Raw genomic sequence first — 22,887 nt, 5'->3', positions numbered from 1 at the left:
TGGTCTCTTTCCCTTTTATTGGGCCTCCTTAATTCCTGAAAGACAGCAATGTTAAAATTAAGCTAATTAATAATCCTATAATGGTTTCTAAGTGTTCAAGTGAAAGAATAATCACCACCTCTTATTTTAAATAAAAAAAAAAAAACAAATAATTAAGCTTAGTGAGGAAGGTATGCTGAAAACAGAGATGGATCTAAAGCTAGGCCTCTTGTGCCAATTAGCCAAATTGTGAATGTAAAAGAAGAGATCTTAAAGGAAATTAGAAGTGCCATTTCAGTGAATACACAAGTGATAAGAAAGCAAAACAGCCTTGTTGCTGATACATAGAATGTTTTAATGTTCTGAATAAGGGGTCAGATAAGCCACAACACTCTGCTAAGCATAAGCCTCCTGCAGGGCAGGGCCCTGACTCTCCTAAATTCTGAAGGCTGAGAGAGGTGAGGAAGCCGCAGAAAAAAATTTGAAGCTAGAAGAAATTGGTTCATGAGTTTTATGGAAGAAGCCATCTCCATAACATCAAAGTCCAAGGTAAAGCAGCAAGTGCTGATGTAGAAGCTGCCCCAAGTTTTCCAGAACATCGGCTAAGATAGTTAATGAGTGTGGCTACAGGAAACAACAGATTTTCAATGTAGACAGAACAGCTTTCTAACAGAAAAACGATGCCATCTAGGACTTTCATAGCTGGAGAGGAGAAGTCAATGCCTGGTTTTAAAGCTTCATATACAGGCTCACTTTCCAGTTAGGGGCTAAAGCAACTGATGACTTTAAGTCAAAGCCTCTGCTCATTTCCCATCCTGAAAATCCTAGGGCTCTTAAGAATGATGCTAAATCTACTTTGCTTGTGCTCTGTAAAGGAAACAATGCCTATATGATAGCACATTTGTTTATAACATGGTTCACTGAATACTTTTAGCCCACTGTTATGACTATTGCTGAGAGAAAAATCTTCCTTACAAAAATTATTGCTCATTGACAAGCTTCTGGTCACCCAAGAACTCTGGTGGAGATGTACAATGAGATTAATACTGTTTTCATGCCCGCTAACACAACATTCATTCTGCCACTTACAGATTAAAGAGTAATTTTGGCCTACAAATCTTGTTACTTAAAAAATACATTTCATAAGGTTATAGCTGCCATAGATAATGATTTCTCTGAAGGATTTGGCAAAGTAAATTGAAAACCTCTGGAAAGATTTAGCTATTCTAGATGCCCTCAAGAACATGTGTCCTTCATAGGAAAAGGTCAAAATATCAACATCAATAGGAGTTTGGAAGAAGTTGATTCCATCCCTCATGGATGACTTTGAGGGGTTCAGGACTTCAGTGGAGGAAATCATTGCAAAGGTGGTGGAAATAGCACGAGAAACAGAACTAGTAGTGGAGCCGGAAGATGTGATTGAATTGATGCAACATCATGATAAAACTGGAATGGATGAGGAGTTGCTTCTTAAGGATGAGCAAAGAAAGTGGTTCTTGAGATGCAGTCTACTCCTGGTGAAGATGCTGTGAAGATTTTTTAAATGACAATAAAGGATTTAGAATATCACATAAACTTAGCTGTTAAGGCAGAAGCAGGGTTTGAGAGGATTTACTCAATTTTGAAAGAAGTTCTGCTGTGGGTAAATGCTCCCAAACAGCATCACAAGCTACAGAGAAATCATTTGTGAATGAAAGAGTCAATCAATGTGGCGCACTTCACTGTCATTTTAAAAATTACCACAGCCGCGCCAACCTTCGGTAACCACCCCCTGGATGTGTCAGCAGCCAGCAACACTGAGGTAAGTCCCTCCACCAGCAAAAAGATTATGACTCACTAAAAGCTCAGATGACCCTTAACATGTTTTAGAGATATTTTTAAATTAAGATATACATTGTTTTTTAGACATAGCTCTTACACACTTAATAGACTACAGTATAGTATAAACATAGCTTGTATATGCACTGGGAAACAAACAAAAAACCTCATTTGACTTGCTTTATTATGCTACTTGCTTTATTGCAATGGTCTGGAAATGAAACCACTATATCTCTGAGGTATGCCCATACCTACTTTTGCAAGGGCAGGGACAGAAAAATGCATAGGAATGTATTTAAAGATAGCACCTAAGTATGCACATTAGCAGAAAATGATGGCAGCATGGACAAAATGACATTGCCAGAGGAAGGTATCTTCTTTGCGCATATGTCTCTTAGAATTCTTTGAGCAGCAAGTAACTGAGCACCCAAGTCAATGGGGCCTAAACAATGCATTTATTATCTCTCTTGTAGGCAGGTGTTCAATGACTGGCCAATGGCAAAGAGACGACCACACTATCCGTCCATCCATTCAGCCAAGCTGATAGGTCTCTGTTCTCAGGCTTGCCCCTCTTCTTTGTACAGTAACGGCTTTATCTTTAAATTTCACAAACTTATCAGTACCCGCTGGAACATTTTTGCCTTTTGTATCTCTCTTTATTACAGAAGAAAATCCTACCAATCCTTCTCCTCATACCTAAGACAATTTCTTTCATCCATTCAGCAGCCAGGATTGCATGGCATGTCCATGCGAAATCAATCACTGCCAGAGGGGTTAAATTGTGACGACCGGCTTTAGTTCATCAACATTCATCTCCTAAAGATGCCAGCTGGACAGGATGTGAGAGTATGACCACCCTCAGCAAACTGCAGTCTTGGAAGAAAGGGGTGGAAGCCTGGTTGTTGGTTAGGCAATCAACAGCATCTGCCACAAGAAAGTAGTAATGCTAAAAACAACCATGGCTTTATAAGTAACATCCTTAGCCACAAACCAAAGTGCCATTTTTACATGAATTCAGTGTGGAGAAGATGTTCGCTCTGTCTACATACAGATTTTTCAACCACAAATAACAACATGAAGAGTATCATCTTTGAGTATTCAAGAATACTGTCACTTCTCTTCAGAACATTTCAGGCATATATATTAAATCAGATATGATAAGCTGTGTTATCAAAATGTTGATATTTAATATAATGAATGTTTGAATCATTCTTTTACATAAAAATATTACTTGAAGTACCAAATTGGAAGCTAATGTAAAATGTAAATGCTGAGCCAAGGGATAATTTTTTTTTTTTTTTTTGGATCTGGAGAGTTTGGAAATAAAACCTTAAAACCAAATCTTATTTTCTTTAATGTAAGCCTTTAGGTGTCTGATTGTATATTGTGTGGAAAGGCTTATGATGTAAACATTCAAGAGTCAGTGCATTTAACTTTGGGTCCTTATCATCTTACTTCCCTTCTTCTCAATTCAAATTCACTTTGAAAACGTTTCAAGTGCTGTTATTACTTTTAAGATTTTTTTTATTTGATGCTCAGCATACTTTTCAATGCTACCTCAAAATTGTAGTTTCCAGGAGGAAAAGCCAATTTTCTGAACCCTGTGCAGAAGAGTTATAAATAACTGTTTGAAAAATACAAGGCAACAGTCTTTTTGTCCTTAAACTGCTATGAAGTTGTAAAAATTACACCTATGAAAGTCATATGTGCATCAAAATTTTTCACTTTCTGTGCCCTTCTGATAGGTGATGCTTCCCTTTTCTTTATTGTGAGAGGAATCAAGGTCTCAAGTTGACTTGAGGCTTAAATGTCAGTTTTTAGGTTTCATAAAGTGTAATTGTATTGTGGAAATAGACAAGTAGCAGTGTGGGATCATCTGGGAGTTACTATTAAAATGTTTTACTTCATTTGATCATATATATAGCATTTAGAGATAAAGAATTAAAATCATGGCTTACTGCAGAAGGGAAGCAAAGGTAAATGAATTAAATAATGCTTACTAATTAAAAAAAATAAAAAAAACTAGTTATTTTCGTACTCCAAGTTATAACACGGACAACAGAGAAACTGGCACTTATTTCACTATCAAGTCTAGGTCTGGGTTTTGAATTCCTGTTAATATAGCACTGATGAATTAATGTAGGGGGCCCTTTATATATCAACTCCAAAAATATCTATATCATTGTAAATGAAAACAAAACAAAACAAAACTGCTCTGGTCACCTTGGGAAGCGAATGCCACATATTTTATAGATGAAATGAGACTCTCAACTGGCAGACAATCCCAAATGACATATCATTACATCATTCTATGAAACCCCTTGTCCATCTGGTCATCGTAAAGGTTTAAAGGAGCCAAAAAGAACAACAACTTAATTCTAGACACTGGGTCCTGGAAACAGAAGTGATCTCCTGGAGAAAATAAAAGAAAAAGCCTTTCCTCCCCCATCCCTCCTCACCGCCTCCCCCCGCCCCGTAACATTCTGCATCTCCAGGATCTGAGGTGTTAACCCATCCCCACTCCTACTGCATGGTCTCTGGGGCGTCTCCTTTTCTGTAAGGGTTGTTAAAGTAATTGGAACATCTCAGGAAGCAACCAGGAAGAAGACCTCTGGAAGCAGAGGAGCTGTGAGGGGCGGGAGGAGTTGGGGCCGTCCTTGCACACGCCTCCTACGGGGTCCTGACCCGCACGCCGGGCCTCTGAAGCCCAAAGTACGCCCACAAAGGCCAAGCGCCCAGGCTTCGCTGGGCCGGCGGAGAAGCAGGGCGGCTGCTCCCCGCTCCGCAGCAGGCAGCGGGCCAGACAGGGTAGAGGTGGGGGTGGGCGAGGAGGGGCGCTCACGTCACGTGCGCGCGCAGGGACCGCAATAAATGCCCGGGAGCTCGGGGAACCAGCGGAAGCGCTCGGCTCCTGGCTCTGCGCGCAGGGGCTTCTCGGAGCGGGAGCGCGAAGTCGCCGCCAGCCTTTACCTCCCAGCCCGGCTCCTGTCCCCGCCCCTTGCTCCTGCGGAGAGCGCTCGGGTGAGCTCTGGCGCCCACCGTGGCTTAGCCGAGCGGCTCCCTTTCGGCCCGAATTTCAGGCTCTAACTTTGGAGCGCGTCGCCTGCTGCAGGTCCTGACGGAGCCGCGGAGGCCCAGGCTCGCGGCCACTCTCTTATCAGCGCCCTCGTCGCTCCAGGACGCGCCACGCCGCGCCCCGGTCCTTCCCGACCCGACTCTGTGTGTGCGGTCGCGTGCACAGGCTGGGGCGGCTGTGGGAGGCCGGACGTGGTGCTCCGCTCCGCGCTCCTACGGAACTTCACGCTGGAGAGGTAAGGGCATTTCTAAAACGCATCGCCGAGTCGTCAGGCTCCCACATTTTCCTATCTACCTTTTTCTTCTAAAACCCGTCTTTAAAAAAGAAAAAAAAAACACAAAAAAACAAAAACCAAAACCAACTCGTAGAGAGTGAGCGGACACGGGGAGTGAGGGGGCTGCTTGCAAAGCTGCAGCGATGGAGATCTGCGGGCGCTTGTGCTTCCAAGTGACTGTGGGTTTCACCTTCCCCTCCTCTTGTCGCGCGCTTTCCGTTTGGGTTAAGTGAAGAGCGCGCCTGCGGCGTGTGGGAGGAAAGGCTGAAGTTGCTGGTGAACTCTTAGCTTTATCGGGTGCCGGCCACAGGTTGGACGCACACTTTCCAGGAAATGATTGAATTCTTCTTGCCCTGCGCCTGGTAAGAGGAGATTCCTCCCAGACCATTCTTTGGCATTAGTTTCATGGGCCTTCTAGATGTACCCGTTATATGATGAATGACATTTTGTACTTTAAAACATTCACCTCAGTTTCAGCATGTTGTAGACATGTGTCTGAGTGTCTGAGAACTGGAGATGGGACACTGATATAAAATGATACCTTAAGACACAGAAACGTGGACCCCTAGATTGGTAGAAAACACTGTAGATAGGTAATACCCTTTCCAGGCTTCATGCAGTATATAGCCATTTAAATAAAGCCTTTCAATTCAGAAACTGATTTCAAAGTTGGACTCTTCGGGCTAATTTTTCCATTTATTTTCGCCTCGTGCATGTTATCTTGGTACATATAATTGTTTATTTTGTGAAAATAATGCATTGTGAAAAATCCTCTAGAGAAAAATGGATAGGAGGTAGTTATTCTGAAAAATCCATGTCCTTTCGTTGACATTATATAAACAAATCAAACTGGCACACTTCTTTTGTAACTTATTTTACTTTTGTTATTAGAAAATTAATATCTGCCTCGATTTTCACCTTAATCACACCGTATGTCGTTATAGCCAAAAGGAGAGGAAGAACCTGTCTTGGAGATTTTCCCGGGGAAATCCTGAGATCATTCATTATGAAGTTTACCGCGCAGGAGTGGCTCAGAGTAACCACAGTGCTATTCATGGCTAGAGCAATTCCAGCCATGGTAGTTCCTAATTCTACTTTATTGGAGAAACTTTTGGAAAAGTACATGGATGAGGATGGTGAGTGGTGGATGGCCAAGCAGAGAGGGAAAAGGGCCATCACAGACAATGACATGCAGAGTATCTTGGACCTTCATAATAAATTACGAAGTCAGGTGTATCCAACAGCGTCTAATATGCAGTATATGGTAAGGACATTTTTCAAATGGTATGTACAAAAAATGCTTATTAATGCTTTTGGTCTTCCTGGTTAAATTCCCTCATGCTATTATTTAATCACTACCATTTGCTCTGTATGAAATTAGAAAAAAAAAAAAGGCAGATTTTCTTGGGGACTATCTTCATCTGCATATTCTTTTATCAGTGTTCCCTTTATTCTAAGAGCTCTTTGAATTTCAGAGTATAATTAAATATCTTCAGATGCAGTGTTCCTACTAAAAGCTCTAAATTCTACCCTTACCAGGAAGACTCCTATACTGAAAATGCTGAACAGCTCATGCATTTGCTTTTAAGTGACTTAGTAGAACAATTGCTTCCTAATTCCTAACTGATGGACCTTATGAATGGTGGATCTGAAAAATCAGGGACCAATAACTTAAAGCAATTTTCTGGATTATTGATAACTTTCCAATGGGTCATTGCTTCTTACCAATATGTAAATGACCCATTGTAAAGGGTATGTTTCTGTGGTTCTTTATGGGAAGCAGTGCTTTGGCAATTACTTTTTCTTCTTGTGGGTTTATTTGTGCACTTTGACATGTGAAAACAAGCCTGGACAAATATTTTTAAAAAAATGTGGTTTATCCATATTAACGTTGTATTTATATTTAGAGTAAAACAGCAAGTTTGGGAAACAAACTTACATTATTATTATTATTATTATTATTATTCTTAGAAAGGTGGAGAGGGGCCAACGGAGAGGGAGTGAGAGAATCTTAAGTGGGCTCCTCGCCCAGAGTGGAGCTGTACATGGGGCTCGATCTCACGACTCTGAGATTATGACCAGAGTGGAAATCAAGAGTGGGACACTTAATTGACTGAGCCACGCAGGCAACCGACAAACTTACTTTTAAAAGGCTCTTGGGATATTACTTATTAATGAATGTATTACTTTATATCTTAAATATGTAAACACTTTTCAAATATCTATTATACTAAAATTAGGAATGTACTAGCAAAAACTGGTAAGTAGTTATTGGTGATAGCAATGCTTATACAGTGAAAATTGGGAATTACATTTCTCCTTTGGATACATTGTAGGGTATAATTAATTTTAATGCATTCTAGTTTTCTTCTTTCTTCATTTGCATTCTAGTTTTCTTCTTTCTACATTTATATTAGTGCTAATGAGTATTCCCTAGGCAACTTACATGATATATGGAAGTTCTAAGTTCACATTACCCATTACAAAATATAGCATATTATTTTAACTTTCATTAGGAAAAAAAAAAAAGAAAAAATTTACCCTGAAGAAAGTAGGTAGTACTCAATAGAACTCATCAGAGGTTAAGAATCAGGGCCTGGCAATCAGGTGGTCTGGGTTTAAATTCCGGCACTGATATCCACTAGCAGTGTGACTTTGAGCAAATTAATTTCTTTCTACTTCTGTTCCCTCATGTCTAGCATGTGTACTCACTGCAGAGGGTTGTTGTGGGGATTGAATGAATATAAAATTTAGCTCATCAGGTATGTTGTAAGGTCTCAGTAAATGTGACTATGACTGAGAGTTAATTTTATGTCTCCCCATAGTGTTTAAATAAAATACCTGAGGAAATCGTTAGCTCTTTTCAAAATTCTGTGCGGGCCATGACATCTGTAATGTTTCACATTTTGGCTTTTTGCATATTTTAAAGCGTTTGTCCAAAGTAAAATATTCTATGACTTCTTCATTTGTGAGCTTTAGAACAGCAAGAGCCAATTATGGAGCCTTTCCAAGTAGGGCACTTTATGCTTATTCCATGTGGATAGGCATTCCATTGCTTTATTTAAAATAAGGAAGAACTTGGGAATTTGAACCCACAAAAAGAAACCTGAGAATATTTGTGTGTGTTTTAAGTAATATGGAAATAATGAAAGAACAGTTCTGTGATTCGTTTTCATGTCTGACTTCCAAAGAAAATAACTGCCTATTGTATGATGTCTAGTCTGGGGTGTTTATATGAGTTTCTTTTTAGTTTCACTGGTTTCATTCTATCCTTGAAATGTAGATTTAGAAACCAGCCAGGGTTTATGTTGTGTTGCCCTTAGATACTATTAGCATTGGAACTGTGTCTTGGCCATTAAATCGGCTGCAAAGAACTTCATTGCCCAGCTGTACTGGAACACATTTTCTAGAATACACATTTAAGGGGAAAGCCTAAAAGAAAATACTATTTTATGTGAAATATAGTTGACTTATGTATTACATAGTAATAGAAGTACAAGATGATCAACCTTGTGAAAATGTTATTTATTCACATAATTATTTAAAAGTGTACTTATTCTGAGAAAGCAAAATTAAAATTTGGCTTCAAGAGTTATTTCCTATAAAGTCTGCCATAACCTAGAGTGCCACCACTTTGTCTACTTGTATGCTAGATGTCACATCACATTAAAAATGTGAACAGCCCTTAACCTTATTTATGCTTGGAGTTCATGTTAGTGTACTTGTTGTACTTGAACCTATGGCAACCAAACCACATCCACATTTACTAACATCACATCCCTATCCCTACTCTCTCTTTTTTTTTTAAGATTTTATTTATTTATTTGACAGACAGAGACCACAAGTAGGCAGAGCAGCAGGCAGAGAGAGAGGGAAGCAGCCTCCCTGCTGAGCAGGGAGCCCGATGTGGGGTTTGGTCCCAGGACCCTGGGATCATGACCTGAGCTGAAGGCAGAGGCTTTAACCCACTGAGCCACCCAGGCACCCTCTATCCCTATCTTATCCTCATTTAACTAATAGAGTTAAAAAAATTGACTCTGGAATGCCATGTCTTCCCTTGAAGAGCTTATAGGTTGATTGAGAAGAAAGAATAGACACATTCGAAAATGTTAGAGTAAACAAGGGCATAAAATTCTCTGCTGAGGTGTGTTAATAATGCCAAGGGAGCACAGAATAACGGAATATTCCTAATGGTGAGAGTTAATCAGTGGGAAAGGTGGGGTTTATGGTGTTCCTGGAAGGTGGTCAGGATCCTGAATTGGAGGACATAGCTCACCTAGAGGAAGAGAGACAGGCAGGTGGTGTTTCCATGGAACCTTCTAGAAGAGTAGGTTAAGGAAAGCACAGACCTGGGGCAGAATCAGGAAAGGGAGAAATGAGTTATTCGTTATTGAAACCAGTGATGCTTGGAAAGGCCCCCTAGTTGGCTTTCTTTTTGAAAGCTCATAAAGGAAAAAGTCCTACAAGTTTTTACTTCAGACAAGCACTTTAAAGAGAGAGGTTACCCACTTTTACTTCTGGGTAAGCTGAGAAACTAGAGCTCTAATGTTACCAAAGGAAACTGTTGCTAGAAGAGGCAATGGATTTTTAAAGGAAAAAATACTAGCTTTGGCCCTCGATAACAGCAGGTTCACATTTGCCTGTGCCGCTTACTGGTATGTGACCTCTGACAGTCAGCAACCCTTCAGGGCACTGCTTTTCTCAGTGGTAAAATTGGTGTAAAGAATAAAACCACAAGCCAAAAGGAGATAAGACATTTGATATTGTTGCACATATGCTCTTTTTTCAGGCCTTTCCTTCCCACGGGCTTTTCACCTTATTGTTTTGTTGTTTTATTTTTCTGGTCATTTCATCAATGTGTTCTTTTTCCAGCTCATCTTGTAAGACTTTGTTTCTTAGGTTTTTCCTTTTGGCCTTCTCCCTTGCTATAAGATATTATCTACTCCTTTGACTGTAAATACCATCTGTGTATTGATGGTATATTGTCCATACCTAGTCTGTATCTCCATGTAACTGTCATCTCTTTGAGCTTCATTTTCATATTTCCAAATGACTACTGGGTCATCTCCATGTGATATTACTCCACAGTTATTTCAACCTTAAGATGTCTGAAAAGAAAATGAATGCCTTACCCTTTTTCCTCTACCCTTGCCTGTGATCCTTCTTCTTTTCCTGGATTCTTAGTGGATCTCATCAGCATCAGCTCAGTTTTCTGTAAGCAAAGCAAAACAAGACAAAATACCCCACAGAATAGAAAACTGGTCCTATCCCCCCAGCTCTTGCCATGCTGTCATTCTTTCTTCCCACTTTCACATAACATGCACACAAACATAAATACACAGTTACGTGCCGAATGCTGTAGATTCTGTCTCAGAAATGTCTTTTGAATTCATCTTTTCCAATTCATCCCAACCTTATCCTGTTATCTCACCTCAAGATTGGTACCACAGCTTCTCACCCAACAGACTATACCAGTCTGTTCCTACTTTATTTTTTTACTTTAGTACACCTTCTTCATTGTTACTAAATCTGTCTTTTTCTTCAAACAAATCTGTGGTGGTTACTCAGCTGTTCAAAACTTCTGTTAACTTCTGGATGCTCTCAAGTTGAAGCCCACTTTGATTAATGTATAATTAAGGAGACACATCTTGTCAATTCTGCCTATGGCCCTCAACTCCGTTGTGTATATCCCGATCTGTGTTCACATCAAACTGTTTTCACCGTTCTTAAAGGTGGTTGTGCTTCCTCGTGTCTCTTTGCTCATCACTTTTGTCTCTGCCCCGAATGTCTGTGCTTCCTGTCTCCTCCACATAATCTCTTATTCAAGACTAAGCTCAAATGTTGTCTTTCTGCAAAATTTTCTCTGGTGCACCCATCCCTCTGTCCTACTACTTCTGTGTTCCTAAAGTATTTTATTCAAACCTATTGAAAGTATAACAGTTTTGTTGCAATTAAATAGTTACATATCTCTTTTCCCTTCCAAGACTTTAAATTTCTGGAAGGGTAAACATCCTACCTTATTAATGTTTATAACCCTGTGCCTGATGCATAGAAATGCTCAGTAAATATTCGTTGATTGCATATTGTTGGTGGTTCAACAAATCTGTTGAATGAAAGGATGGGTGGAAAATAGAGGAGATTATATATGAGATAAATGTGAGGACAGGACAGGTTAGAAAGAGGAGTTAAAATAATAAAAGTTCTGGAAGGTAGGGTATCAGTAACACTGGAGATACTGACATAGAAATTGGAAATGCTAGAGATGAAGGAATGAATGTTTCAAATAATTCAATATTTAAAATATTGGTAGTACATCAAAAATTATCCTGTAATATGGAGCTACTGAGATAATAATAAATATATTCAAATGGTCTGGAATTCAAATACTAAAATGAGTTAATGGATATTTACGTCTTGCTACAAATTTTTAACATAGAGCCTCTAAAACACTATAGAGTGACTGATCCCAAGTGGTTCACTATGATGCAAAGTGTACCTAAGTCTAGAATGCGCTTTAGCAGCCAGACTACTTTACCTAAAAAAAGAACACATGGGCCAATTATATAAGCCATTTTCTGGTATTACAGCTATTTCCATGTCTTTTAAGGAACTGTTGACAGTCTGCTGGGAAGGTTGATAGCTGTGCCTGCTTGTTCTCACCTCACATATAGGCAAAACTATGCGCAGAACCTTGGCATAGCACTTTTCCAAATGTAGAACAAAATACATCTTACCTCTGCTTTTGGTAGGAAACTGAAGGCTCTGAGCCAGACAACCAGTGGTACTTTTGGTTCATCGTGCATGTTGTAATAACTTGGTTCCAGTTTGTCACTTAGATTTTTTTTAAGGCCACATTTAACATGGGAAGTCAAGGTGTTATTGGTCTTGTTTTTTCCTGTACTTCAGTATAGGAGATAATCCTAGAAACGACATGAGACAACCTAGTTTGCTAAACAGGGTGAAGCTAGTCTGGGTTCTGCCCTATTTCTGTCTAGCCTAAATCCAGACCTGAAAGAGTGATCTTTGTCTTATGAGTTGCTCTGTTTACTCTCATTAATCTATATTTTCTGACATTATTTGCCACCTTTTACATATATCCAGAATAAATGCAGGTGATGAAATGATGACATCATAACTCATTTACCCAAAGCTCCATGTTTACACATTTTTTATCTTGTTAAAAGTGGCAGGAATTCACATCAACTAAGGTTTTGTTACAAAAGCAATTGTTTTCCCTGTGTATGTTGGTGCCTACTTGGTAATTTTCAAAAATTAAACGTTTGCGTCTTTTATTGATATACAATATAATATTCATTTACTTAAAGGTACATGAAAATATTTCTTGATTCAAAGAATATTATCATTATTTAAGTTATTAAGGCTTTTTATTCTGTATTTAAAATAGCTTCTTTAATTTTCCTAAAGCATTTTATCTTAATAGTATTGTTTAGATATAATGAAGTTACATATGGTTCTCGGTATATTGGTCAACACAATTAAAAAAATTTCAAAACCATAATTTAAATAAATGGTTACTGTTTTTTAAAGGCAATGGAACTTAGAATTAATGTATTTTTTGCAGAAGTTGCATTGTAAATCGCAATACCCATAGGAAGAAAGTGACAGAACATTCCAGTTTTATATAATCTAGTTATTACCCTGGAGTTTGTGGAGATTAAAGATATCTCCTTAAATGCAAACAGCAAATCTAGGGTCTTAGAAAGGAAAGAGGAGATAAGTAGTTTAAGGAGGAGAACAGAGCACTCAAAGCCAGAAAATGCCACAAGATTTTGAAGTTGTTGTTGTTATTTGCTCCTTCATTCAGCAGGTATTAGAGGTTTACTACATGGTAGGTACCACTAGGACCCAGAAGTAAACACAAAAACATTCTTTGTCTGGAATAGGTGTGAAGATCCTAAATCACCATACTCAGCAAAGGGTCCTTATACAGAGGGAGGGTGGGAAGTAAGGTAGAAAATGAGATCAGAAGTTTAACTGAGAAGGACAGATGTAGATCATTGTAGAAACTCACTTTTAGGGCCGCCTGGGTGGCTCAGTCAGTTAAGCGTCTGCCTTCAGCTCAGGTCATGATCTCTGGGTCCTGGGATCGATCCCCACATCAGGCTCCCTGCTCTATGGGGAAGCCTGCTTCTCCCCCTCTCCCTGCCTGCTTCTCCCACTGTTTGTGCTTTCTATCCCTCTGTCAAATAAATAAAGAAAATCTTGGGAAAAAAAAAAAAAAGAAACTCACTTTCAGTCTGATTGGTAAGAAACCATTTGAACCGTGTGAACAGAGGAATAGTATGATTTTGTACTTACACAGAATCACCTGGGTGTGTTGAGAACGGAAGTTAGGTGGTACAAGGTGGGGCAAAAGTGTGAGCAGGGAGGCAAAGCTATTGCAATAATCCATCTAACACTGATGACTGGTAGCCATCAAGGTGGTGAGAAGTGGCAAGAGTGTGAATACACACTAAAACCCCTTTGTAATCGTAACATCAATTTTGAAAATTTCAAGAAGCCCATTGCAAGACTAATGAACTTGCTTCAGTGAGCCAGGCAGCCAGTAGGCTGGGAGTTTCTGCCTTTGATGCAGGATGAAATCAATTCCTGGCTGCAGTTTTTTGAAAACGGATGGTGTTTCTATTCTAGTTTAATACCAATGGAGAAGATTCTGTGTCTTTCAACTTGTCGTGACTTCCTAAATGGTTACAGAGATCCCAGAAGTCACCCAGTTACTTGACACACACTTTTTTTTTTTTTTTTTTACTTTTTAAAAAAAACGTATAATGTTATTATTTGTTTCAGGAGTAAAGGTCTGTGAATCATCAGTCCTACACATTTCACAGCACTCATCATAGCACATACCCTCCCCAGTGTCCATCCCTCAGCCACCCTGTCCCTCCCCCACCTCCCCTCTAGCAACCCTCAGTTTGTTTTGTGAGATTAAGAGTCTCTTATGGTTTGTCTCCCTCTCTTGTTTCATCTTGTTTCATTTTTCCCTCCCTTCCCCTATGATCCTCTTTCTTGTTTCTCAAATTCCTCTTAACTTGATACCCATTTGCCAACCAAATTCCAAGAGATTAGAGGAGGTGGAATCAACCTCTACCTCCTCACTTCTCAGAATAAGGATGCCTCCTGTTTCCCCATATGGTTTTCTCTCTTCCAAAAGCCAGTCCACTCTCTCACTCCCTCCATTAACAACAGAAGATGAGACCTTTGGCATGAGAAGCAGAACAGAATAGTGGCCTAGTTCTTGCCCAGTAACCACCAGTTTCTTTATCATGAGGTATATCATTAGGATTTTATTTTATTTTGGAGTTAACAGATTTTGGATATGGTGTATGGCTGTGTAGTTTTTGCCTGAGGAACTAGAAGTATTGGAGTTGTGGTATTTTTAAGATAGGGAAGAATGTAGATAGATCAACTCTTGGTAGAGAAAGCTGAAGCTCAATTTTGGACACATTAAACTTAAGATTTAGCTAAATATCCAAGTGAATTTGTCAAGTATGCAATTAGACAAGTGTGGTATAGTCTAATCTGGAACATCAAATTAGCATTTGTCAGCATTTATGGTATTTAAAGGCATGAAGAGAGAGAGGAAGTGAGGAAGTGAGTATAGATAGAGATGTTTGAGAAGTGAGCCCTTAACACACTTTATGGTGTAGAGATAGAGAGGTGGGGAGAAACAGCAAAGAAAATTGAAAATTAGGGGGAAAAAAAATAATAACAACAGCAAAAAACCTAGGAGCATGATGTTCTAGAAGCTAAATGAACAGAGGCAGAAATGGTGGTCAGCTATGTTAGATGTCGCTTATAAATAGATTAAGTAAAATGAAGAGTCTTGAATTTAACAATATGGAGGCCACATTGAAGAGTTGACCGTTTAGGTGAAGTCGTAGTAGTCCAAGGTTAGATGGGCGGAATGGATGAAAAAAATAAGCATGCATGTTCATTCACTCATTCATCAAATATATGTGTTTCATTTTCTATGGGCCAGGTGGTATCTGCATTAACTCTTTTCTAACCAAAAATTTTCAATGTGGTTTTAGAAGACGTAACTCAATTAGGGAACATATCCCACATTTGTAATAACAGTCAAGAGGAAAATGCAATTATTGAGTAATTATTGAGTATTTATTTTTTTACCTTTACTGAATGCCTTCATTAAAAACAAAATCATTTATAATGATTTATAGTCATAATTGAATGATATTTAGTTCAAGAACATCCTTTGCTATGGTTTAGCTGTGTCCTCTTACAGTCTTTTTAGTTTATTCAACCAAATAATTATATATGATTTAAAATTTAAATTCTCATATTTTTAACGATTTTTGCTAATTCAATTAAAGCCAAATATTTATAAAACTGACCTATATGTTTTATATATTGTTATGTACTATATATACATATATATATAATATCTATCATTAGAAGAAAAAGTACAAATTCAAGGGGTAATGAATTGTCTAGTTCAAGTATTACAGTATGTCTAAGTAACGCTTTCCTTACTTTCCTATATATCTGTTGCCTTCAGAATTTTAGGAAGTTACAGAAAAACTTTCATATTGATTAAACCAATTTGTTATTGATGAACTTGTGTTTGAGAAAGCATTTAATTCAACAAGTCCTGATAGAGCATTTTGTGTTGGGCAATGTTCTTAATGCTGGAGAGTACATCATTGTATAAAAAGTTTAACAAATTGATGAAAGTAAGGAGAATGAGATGATAAAGAAGAATGGAATTGGAGCTAATCTCGTTGAGTAGTTAAGGAAGGCTTTTCTGAGTTGGTGGCTCTTGACCTGAGAGCTAAGTTGTAAGAAGGAATCAGCTAAACAAAAATACAAAGATCTGGGCAGAAGGAATACTGGACACAAAGTCTCCAAGTCAGAAACAAAGTGGGGATTTTCAGGGGTCACAAAGAAGGCTAGTGTGACTGAACTTTATTCAGTAATGAGGGAGGTGTTAGAAAATGAGGTAGACTTAGAAGCATGGGCCAGAAGCCCTTTTGGGTTATAGGTGAAGAGAAATTCGGATTTTATCCTGAGTGAAGTGGAACTCCAATGGAAAATTTCTTGCAAGGGATTGACCTGGTCGATTTCCATTTCAAAAATTATTCTTTTTTTTTTTTTTTAAAGATTTTATTTATTTGACAGAGAGAGATCACAAATAGGTAGGCAGAGAGAGAGGGAGAAGCAGACTCCCCGCTGAGCAGGGAGCCCGATGTGGGGCTCCATCCCAGGACCCTGAGATCATGACCTGAGCTGAAAGCAGATGCTTAACCCACTGATCCACCCAGGCGCCCCTCAAAAATTATTCTGACTACATTATGGAGAGTGGTCTGAAGGAGAGTTAAGGCTGAAAACAGAGAAATAGTTGGGAAGCCATTGCTATATTCTGGGTGTGAGAGGATGGTGACTGGGACCAGGATGATAGTGGTAAAGATGGAGAGAAGTGGGTGGCTCAAGGTATGATTTGATGGCATTGCTGATGGTTTGGTTAATATCTTTAATGTGAAGCGTGAAGGATAAAGAGAAATCTGGGATGTTTATAGGTTTTGCTTAAGCACATTGGTGGAGAGCTGAAACATTTTCTAAGAGGCAGATAGGAATAGGAGAGAATGAAATCAGAAATTTCTTTTTGGCCCAGCTTCATTATGATGCCAAAATGTCATCTTCCCTTGGGTTTTAATGGTCACTGGGGAGGTGGAACTAGAGATAAGAATGTGGAAATTATGTAGATGTTATTAGGAAGCATCTTAACTAACCAAACAAAATCATCCTACGAGAAGATTTTTATGGACAAGAGTTGAAGGCCTTGTATTGAGCCTTGGGGTCCTGCAATATGTAGGGGTTGAACAGAGAGGAGTAACTAATAAAGAAAGCTGAGAAAAAGTGGTCAGCAAGATTGGAGGAAAAGACAGGACAGACTGGTATCTCAGAAGCCAGAAGGAAGTTCAACAAGGGACAACTCAGCATTTCAATATTGCTGAGAGGCTGAGTAAAATGAAGAATAAAAGCCAACAATGGTTTTGTTAACATGGACGTTGTTGATGACCTTGATAAGATTAATTTCAATGGGGGGGTCTGACTGGAAGTCTTATTGAAGTGGGAAGAAGAGAATGGGAGGAGAGGTAGTAGAGAAGGAGAAGTTACCTCAAGTAACTCTTTAAGATGATGTTTCTATGAGGGAAATTGGAGAAAGGAAACTAGCTATTGCTAAAGGGGAATATGGGCTTTTTTCCATTTTTATTTTCAGAGTATGTTTGTAGGTTGTTAAAAAAGTTGAGAAAGCACTTGGCAATGGGAGGGAGAAAATGCAGCTACAATGTCACTTCATTTATTATAATAGGTAAGATAGGCTATCTTATCACTTATCTTATCACTGAGGCTGTAGGTACAGAAGCAGACAGTTTGGTGTATTCAATGAAGAAAAGAGAAGAGAATTTTCATGTGGGTGCTTCCATTTTTTTCCCCAGTGAAATTATAAAGCAAAGCCATCAACAGAGATTGAGAGGGCAGGAATGAAGGGTGTGAAGAAAAGACATTATGAGCTGGTAATTTCAGACATATTGCATATAGATCCATGTAGAATCAAATGTATGGGAGGTTTTGAGATGTTTTTGGCTCATTTGGTTCATAATGCTTTAAGTTTAAATATCCAATAGATATAGAGGAGGTTTATTATATAGTATGTCAAGGTGTTTCCAAAAAACATGGAGATTTAAAGTGTTGATTCCTGCTCTGACTTGCCATAGGTCACATCACTCTTTAACAGCCACTTGGTGTGATGTCACCTGCTTGACCTGTGAAGACATTTGACTAGGCAGCTTCTGGAGATGAGACAGACATGATTAAAGGCATGTTAGTGGGGTTTGAGTTTTAAAGTATTCAGCTACTGTGTAATACCGATGAAGTACAGATACAGACCAGAAGTATGATTGGGGTTCATATTGCCAACTGAATGCTAAATACAGATAATTGTATGGGAATTCCAAAAATTAAATTATGGGACCGATCCAAATATGTTACTTGGAATAGTGGGTTACTAAAACTTACCGAAGATAAGAACCTGTAACGATGATCTGGTGAACCTTACTTTTTTTCTTTTAAGTAGTTCACAGAATCAATACGGTGTAGTTAAGTCAACTAGCCTCCAGTTTATAGCAGCATATTTTCTATATTAGCAGCTTATCAACCTCAAAAGCAAAATATGAATATGGACATAATCTATTTAGTAGGCTATGCTGCTTTATATTTTAAGTTTTTAATCAAAGAACATTTGGAGATCAGTCATCAGGAAATGAAGGATAGCAAGTGTTTTTCATTAGAAAAGACATTAGGTATGATTTGGGGAATAGGGTGCTGTAGTCCAGCACTGCTCCAACTTGTAAGTGCATCTGAATGCCCTGGGAATCTTGTTAAAATACAGATTTTGACTCAGTAAGTCTACGTGGGCTTCAATATTCTGCAAGCTCCCAAGTGTTGTGGCAGCACTATCTGAAACCCCAGTTTGAGTAGACCCTAGGTCCCATGAAGGATGTGAAACACTGACTCTGGAATTCAGATTCTTTCTTTTTCCCCTCCTAAACTATGACATTCACCTTCTTCCTTTTTATAAGGTAGCAGCTGCAACTACTAATACAAGACAACAGAAACTCCTTTTCACTCTTTTTAGAAGTACTTAGAAGCCAAAAAGTTGAAGGCATTTGAACGGTAAAACCCCCAAATATCTAATGTTTATATCAGTCTAATTGGAGGAGACAGAGAAAATGAAATCTTAAAATTAGCTAATGGTACAGTTCTGCAGGATAGTGACAAGAGAGGTGTATGTAGTCCATGATAGGATAAACAATAAAGGGCATATGAATGAGGATGGAGGAAGTGGAATTTCAAATTGGGCAAGTATATAGGCACAACTAGGTAAAAGGATAATGAGCTATTAGGTAAGACCCAGAAATGAGCACAAGAGTTCCCATTCATAGGCTTTCCCATGTATGTTGTTGTACCTGACAATATAAAGCTAATCCTGCAAAGGAGGCAATCCCATAAAGGTGCTGAGAGTAAAACATACAACTGTATTTTATATTTTCTCAAGACATGGTAGGTCCATATCTGAAATGCTGAATGATTGACCGTATGTGGTGAGATCAGATGTTGTCCAGAGTAGGGAAGCCAAAGCCCTAGACATATTGAGGGGCCATGACTCTAGACCGAGATGGAAGAAAGGCATCAGAACTTTTGTCTAGAAAGAGAGAATAGAGAGGTCTGTTCACCAAGAGATCAGTGAACACAGAAAACTAAACAAATAAAAAGCATCACTCTTCCACAGGAACATCTATGCCATGGTTCCACGTACCTTGGGTTTTTTGATGCTGTACAGATCTTGCCAAGACTGATGAACTTTGCACATGTTAGAATGCCTTATGCTCTCCGTGTTTTCTCTCTAATGAATTTCTTCTCTTCCTTAAGAATCTGTATCTAAACCCTTCCATACAGAGTTAGGTGCACCCCCCACATACTTCCCTAGCTCCCATAGCATTTCATATCTGCCTCTGCCCCAGGTATTTGCATCTTGTCTCTTTCCATTCCTTTATGGGAAGGGCCTGCACTTTAGTAGTTTTTGCATTTCCCAGCTGAGTGGCTGATAGATACTCTGTGCTCAATTCATGCTAGTTAGAGTGGAAAAAAATGGGATGAATAAATAAAAAATGAAAAGATGATTAGGTTTCAACAACAGTTTTAAAATGGGTAGGGTGCAAAAGGATTTGGTTAATTCTGTTCTGACAAGAAAATGCTCTTAAAAATTATAAAAACATTGTTTGTAATGAAGTATTGTATTTATGTTTTACTTTATTTTATAATTTAAATGCAGTTACATTTTGGTTAGGTAAAATCATTTTTTAAAAAATCATTCTTAAATAAGCATAATAGGTGACTAAATTGGCATTGGATTTCAGTGACTTTGAGAGTTCCATTGGTTTATGGATAACTCTGTCTCATGAAGTGAGGATGGTTATACCCCTCAGCAAGTAGGGATACTCTTTTAGGAGATACAGGGATCAGAGTGCGAAGACTTTTGCAAAAAAGCAAAAGAGATGTTTTTGAGATGTAAATCACAATATGGTATTAAGTACAAATTAATATATTTTAAAGTGTACATAAATCTGAAAGAATTTCAGAATAAAGCAGTAATCAGGAAAGGCTTCTTAGAAGAGGTATGTTTTGAAGTAGTATTTGGAAGAAGTTCTAGTCATTGTATGGTGGGGAGTCTAGAAGAGAGCATTTGGATGATGAGAACCTTCTTAATAAAGGGGTTGATATGAGAATATATGAATAGTTGATTTGAAGGCAAGGACATGGCAGCCATGATCTGTACAAATTGAGGGTTGCAGAAGAGGGGGGTGGGTGGAGGGATGTGTAACTGGGTGATGAGCATTAAGGAAGTCACGTGATGTGATGAGCACTGGGTGTTTTGTGCAATTGATGAATCATTGAACACTACATCAGAAACTAATGATGTACTATATGTTGGCTAATTTAATTAGAAAAAAAAAAAAAAAAAAAAAAAAGAAGTGATCCAGGCCTCTTAAATGGAGATATTTGGGGATGTATTTTTTTCTACATATAATGAAAAGAACCTTGTTCAAGTGCAAATCAGACAGACTGGAGCGGCTTAACCCTATTCATCATTCTATTCATATCCAAAAAAGAAAAAAATAAAAAGAAACATTTCCTTTGGCATAATCTGGCAGTATTCATTTGATTTTTGTAAGTGAACTTATTACAATGGATTTCTAAACATGAGGTTTATGAACACTTTTAAAATTATTCCTGTATGTATTTGTGTATGTCATATATATATGTATATATATGTATATATATGTATATATACTTAAGCTTTGGAGGTAGTTGGGAGCTTCAGTGGAAATAGTATCCTAGAAATTTAATAGGAGAAAGGTCTTTAGGTTTGGAAGTTTATTGTTAATAGACTCAAAGCAAAGCTAGGAATAACTTACTCTAAACTTTGTATAGTTAATATTGTGTTAAATCTGAATTGTGGGGCATTATTTACTTTTCCATTGGGACTTTAGATGGCAACAATTGACTATCTCCTGTTTCAATCATTCAAAATCTTGGATTTGAATTTCTTCCTTAGTCACATGAATATCAGCAGTGTTCCATTACAAGGCTATGCAAATCACAGCAGATTAAGCAGATTCTTTTTTTTTTTTTTTTAAGATTTTATTTATTTATTTGACAGAGGTCACAAGTAGGCAGAGAGGCAGACAGAGAGAGAGAGGAGGAAGCATGCTCCCTGCTGAGCAGAGAGCCTGATGCGGGTCTCGATCCCAGGACCCTGGGATCATGACCTGAACCAAAGGCAGAGGCTTTAACCCACTGAGCCATCCAGGCGCCCCGATTAAGCAGATTCTTAAAGGAACATGGAAATAAGAGAACATTTATTAAGAGCTAATAGGTATCAGGTAATATGTTAGGCAGTTTGCTAATATAAATTCTGTGAGCTATTTTTATTCTCAAATATTATTTTTTAGCAGGAAACAAATGCTTCAATAACAAGAGTTCACCAGGAAAAAAAAAAAGGTGGTCTACATGCAGAGTTGGACAGGGCTGAAGTGAGCCATAAAGGATGGAGTGCATCCAGGCTTGAATGGTGAAGGCACAGCCTGGTGAGGACTATTGCCTGGAAGTAGGGCTGTGTGATAGGGCACTGTCATTATCACAGTGAGGCAGAGGATTCAAAGGGGATGAATAGAGTTGGTGCTACAGACTTAAATTCACCTCACACCCTCGGACTTCCTGTTTGTGTCTCCCATTAGCAAAAATCCAGGGCCCAAGAGAGCCTGAAGTAAATTAATATGTAGGATTGCGCCTTTTGAGACATAGATACTACCACTTAAGGACCGAGAATGGCTTTGTGGAAACAAATGAAGAATATTAAATATGGTATTCTTTCTCAGATTTCCAGATAAGGACTTTTGAAAACCGTATTTCTTAAAATCATCATCTTAGTCATTGTTTAATTATTGAAGAAGAAAAAGCTAAAGACATTCTAAAGGACACCTAAAAACCTGATTGCTGTCATTATTAAACTAGCTCTAGTTTCCTTAACAGCTAAGGAAGATGGGAAACCATGTTTACGTTGCTCCTGTTGACTGCTGAGAAGCAAAACAATTTATCATTCTTGCAATAGGACTTTTTCTTTTTAAGATTTTATTTATTTATTCGACAGAGAGATAGCACAAGTAAGCAGAGCAGCAGGCAGAGGGAGAGGGGGAGGCAGGCTCCTTGCTGAGCAGGGAGCCCGCTGCAGGGCTGGATCCCAGGACCCAGGGATCATGACCTGAGGTGAAGGCAGATGCTTAACTGACTGAGCCACCCAGGCACCCCGCAATAGGACTTCTTAGTGAAAAGTTAACGCAGAATCCTCACTATAAGAACAATGAGCAACTTACTATAGCAGTTTCATTAAAACCATGTGAACATAATCATTTAAATGTTTCTGGTGTTAGCGTTTGGTTTAAATTGAAGTTACGGTGCTAAATTTTAAGTTTTGGTTTCTATGTGTCCATCAACTTTTTCTTTTACTAATTTGTTTAAGAAGAAGTTGTTCATTTGTTAACCCATGTCTTTCTTTCTGAAAACTAGAAAAGCATCCCTAAGTACAATAAATAAAAGCAATTAATATTTCATTTACTTTCGAGGTGCCTGGTGGCTC

The 22,887-nt window shown here is 38.5% G+C and overlaps 1 protein-coding gene across 1 annotated transcript in view; it reads left to right on the top strand.

The window, feature by feature from the left end:
• Window positions 1–4,991: 4,991 nt before the first annotated feature.
• The window catches only part of CRISPLD1 (cysteine rich secretory protein LCCL domain containing 1), a 46,748-nt gene continuing 28,852 nt past the window's right edge, over window positions 4,992–22,887 (top strand). Inside the window, exons 1-2 of the mRNA XM_032869167.1 lie at window positions 4,992–5,108; window positions 6,092–6,411. Of these exons, the coding sequence (XP_032725058.1) occupies window positions 6,154–6,411 (258 nt within the window). The 5' untranslated portion in view covers window positions 4,992–5,108; window positions 6,092–6,153. The remainder of the gene's footprint in view (window positions 5,109–6,091; window positions 6,412–22,887) is intronic.

Source organism: Lontra canadensis, unplaced genomic scaffold (genome assembly GCF_010015895.1).
Source record: "Lontra canadensis isolate GAN:19392208 unplaced genomic scaffold, GSC_riverotter_1.0 scaffold37, whole genome shotgun sequence".
Classification (NCBI taxonomy): domain Eukaryota; kingdom Metazoa; phylum Chordata; class Mammalia; order Carnivora; family Mustelidae; genus Lontra; species Lontra canadensis.
This window is presented reverse-complemented; position numbering and strand designations above follow the sequence as displayed.